Source organism: Engraulis encrasicolus, chromosome 18, assembly GCF_034702125.1.
Source record: "Engraulis encrasicolus isolate BLACKSEA-1 chromosome 18, IST_EnEncr_1.0, whole genome shotgun sequence".
NCBI lineage: Eukaryota > Metazoa > Chordata > Actinopteri > Clupeiformes > Engraulidae > Engraulis > Engraulis encrasicolus.
In genome coordinates this window covers 27,791,823-27,794,322 of record NC_085874.1, presented here as the reverse complement: position 1 = coordinate 27,794,322, position 2,500 = coordinate 27,791,823, and the positions used below count along the sequence as shown (strand labels likewise).

Below are 2,500 nucleotides of genomic sequence, written 5' to 3'. Positions count from 1 at the left end.
GCAATTTATTACGAGCGCGTTAGCACAGTAGCCTGGCTATTGTGACTTCAAAGCTCTATGAGCATTTGGTCTGTCCTACTCGTGCCGTCAACCCTTTTCTCCAAGGTGCGTGTCTAACTCACTTTCATGAAATGCTCCCGTATACTACTAACTGCAGCTACAATTGAGTAGACTACCCATTCCTTCACTCACCTGCTAGCTGAACTGCCGCATCATTGCCTAGAAAACGCCCCATTGAGACCCTATGAATGCTCAAAATTGATTGGTTTCCTATCTTGACACAATATGAAATAGTCAAGGCTAGTTGCACAGGTTATTTCACACTGTCGCAACAGTGAGGACTTACTGAATAAAAGCTGAGGCAACACATATCCCAATGTGTGGCTCCTCATTAAATACACTTCATCCAGGCCCTACCGTGGCCTAACAGTAGGGCACTAGCTTACTACGCTGGTGACCCGGGCTCGATTCCAGCCCAGGTCATTTGCCAATCCTTCCCCATTCCTCTCTCCCAACTTGCTTCCTATACCTCTGTCACTATCCTGTCTCAAATAAAGCACAAAAGCCCATACATCTTAAAAAAAAAAACATTCACTTGATCTAATGTCTTTACAGAGCACTTGTTTTCCACTTGGATGTGTGTGATATCTGACAGTGAACCTTGGTATGAGTTACCTGAGTGGCCAAACATGGTTGCCAGGCACTCTCCTGACTGGTAGTCGTAGAGGCAGATGTTCTTATCCGAGCTGCTGGTGGCAATGAAGAGCCCAGATGGATCTGTCTGGACCTGTGTATCACACACACACACACACACACACACACACACACACACACACACACACACACACACACACACACACACACACACACAAACACACACACTTTGTCAAAATTGGGCTTGGACTGACAACGGTCTTCATTGCACCACTTTTGTCTTGTGACAAAGGCTTTGTCCCATTTTAGAGATATTACCATGTCAAACTTGCAGTAACTACAGTATCCAACCTAATACCAAGGCTTTGAAGGCATTTTTCTCAGTTTCAATGTTGGTGTAGTTACTGGACTTTGCCTTTTGCAGGGCAGTATGCTCTGCATGACATACCCCATGTCATACTGCACAACATACTACATGCCTTCATGCCATAGCAATCACACACAATACATTTTGCAGTGTTGATTCCACACTTAGAGAGTAGTAGCAGCACAATGAGTGTTAAATTCAGATCATTAAGTATTCCAACAGTAACGCTAATAAGCACACATTACAGGCGAAATGAGCGAGGCGAAGAGAGGCGAAGTTCAGTGTTCCATTCTGACAGCTCAACTGTCATCATGTTGTCATGGCGAATCAAATGGTATGAAACATGTATGTTGTTGATTTGATTGGCCGCTGGAGGCAAAATTCACTCCTCATTTGCATATATCGAACTTGGTCGAATAATTTGGTATCGCTCCGCTCCTGTTCGCTTGCCTTCGCCTCCCTCATAGGAATGAATGGCGAAGTTCGCTTCGCCGAATTTGCGTCTATGTGTCAATGTAGCGTAATCAAACCTTGAGGACGGTGCCGTCGAGCGCCTGGGAGCCCTTGTAGGACTTCTTCTGCTTTCCACTGCTGATGTTGAAGACCCTGATGAACAGACAGAACAGATGTCAGTGCTGCTGCTGGCCTATACTACAGTATTATTAGTCAGGCCGCGCCCTCCTAGTGACACAACACCTAAGGCCTTGCTACTAGTCAGGTCACGAGCAATGCAAGTACTTTCTGAGCTCCTGAGAATTCTGGAACTCCACCCACTTTGTTGGGAAGCAATCAACTTTGAGCAGCTCCAACAGCCCTGGGTAGAGCCGTGTTCAAGCTTTGAATCAAAGCAGTCACCTGGTTTAAGCAGAGACGTTCTATTGGGACCGAGAAAATGTTTGGTTTAAATTTCGGCACAGCCTTTTCTGGCCTCGGCCTCGGATTCGCCAGACTAGTTGCGGAACCAAAATCTTTGGGTGGAGTACATAGGATAACGTCGCCAGGCTACAATAACGGAACTCTAGGTACTCTCCTCTTCTCCAGACTTACCTAATGCTCCGATCCTGACAACCCACGGCTGCATATTTACAGGTGGGGTCCACGTCCATGTCAGCCAGGCTGGTCTTCCTCACCACATGATGAGTGCGCCTGAACTCAGTTCCTTTAGCGGTCTATTAAGGATTAGAATTAAGAATAGAATAGAATATCTTTTATTTGTCATTGTCATTGTAACAGCGAAATTGTGCATTCCTTCTTGATTGAGGCAAAAAGATTAAATAAAAATAATTAAAAATACATTTTAAAAAAGTTGATATGAAAACTACTCTTAAGTAGCAGTGATGGCTGCTGGATGAAAACTGTTTTCCAGTCTATTTATCATTATGTTAGTGGATCTGTATCTGCTACCAGATGGCAGCAGTTCAAACAGGTTATGGCCTTGGTGTGACATGTCTGTAAGGATAGAATTGGCCTTATTTTAGA

The 2,500-nt window shown here is 44.6% G+C and overlaps 1 protein-coding gene across 1 annotated transcript in view; it reads right to left on the bottom strand.

Moving 5' to 3' along the window:
* The window catches only part of LOC134469232 (mitogen-activated protein kinase-binding protein 1-like), a 36,009-nt gene that overhangs the window by 13,036 nt on the left and 20,473 nt on the right, over positions 1-2,500 (bottom strand). The window contains exons 15-17 of the mRNA XM_063223375.1: positions 2,069-2,190; positions 1,552-1,627; positions 676-787 (exon numbers count right to left, since the gene is read on the bottom strand). Coding sequence (XP_063079445.1) covers positions 676-787; positions 1,552-1,627; positions 2,069-2,190 — 310 coding nt within the window. The remainder of the gene's footprint in view (positions 1-675; positions 788-1,551; positions 1,628-2,068; positions 2,191-2,500) is intronic.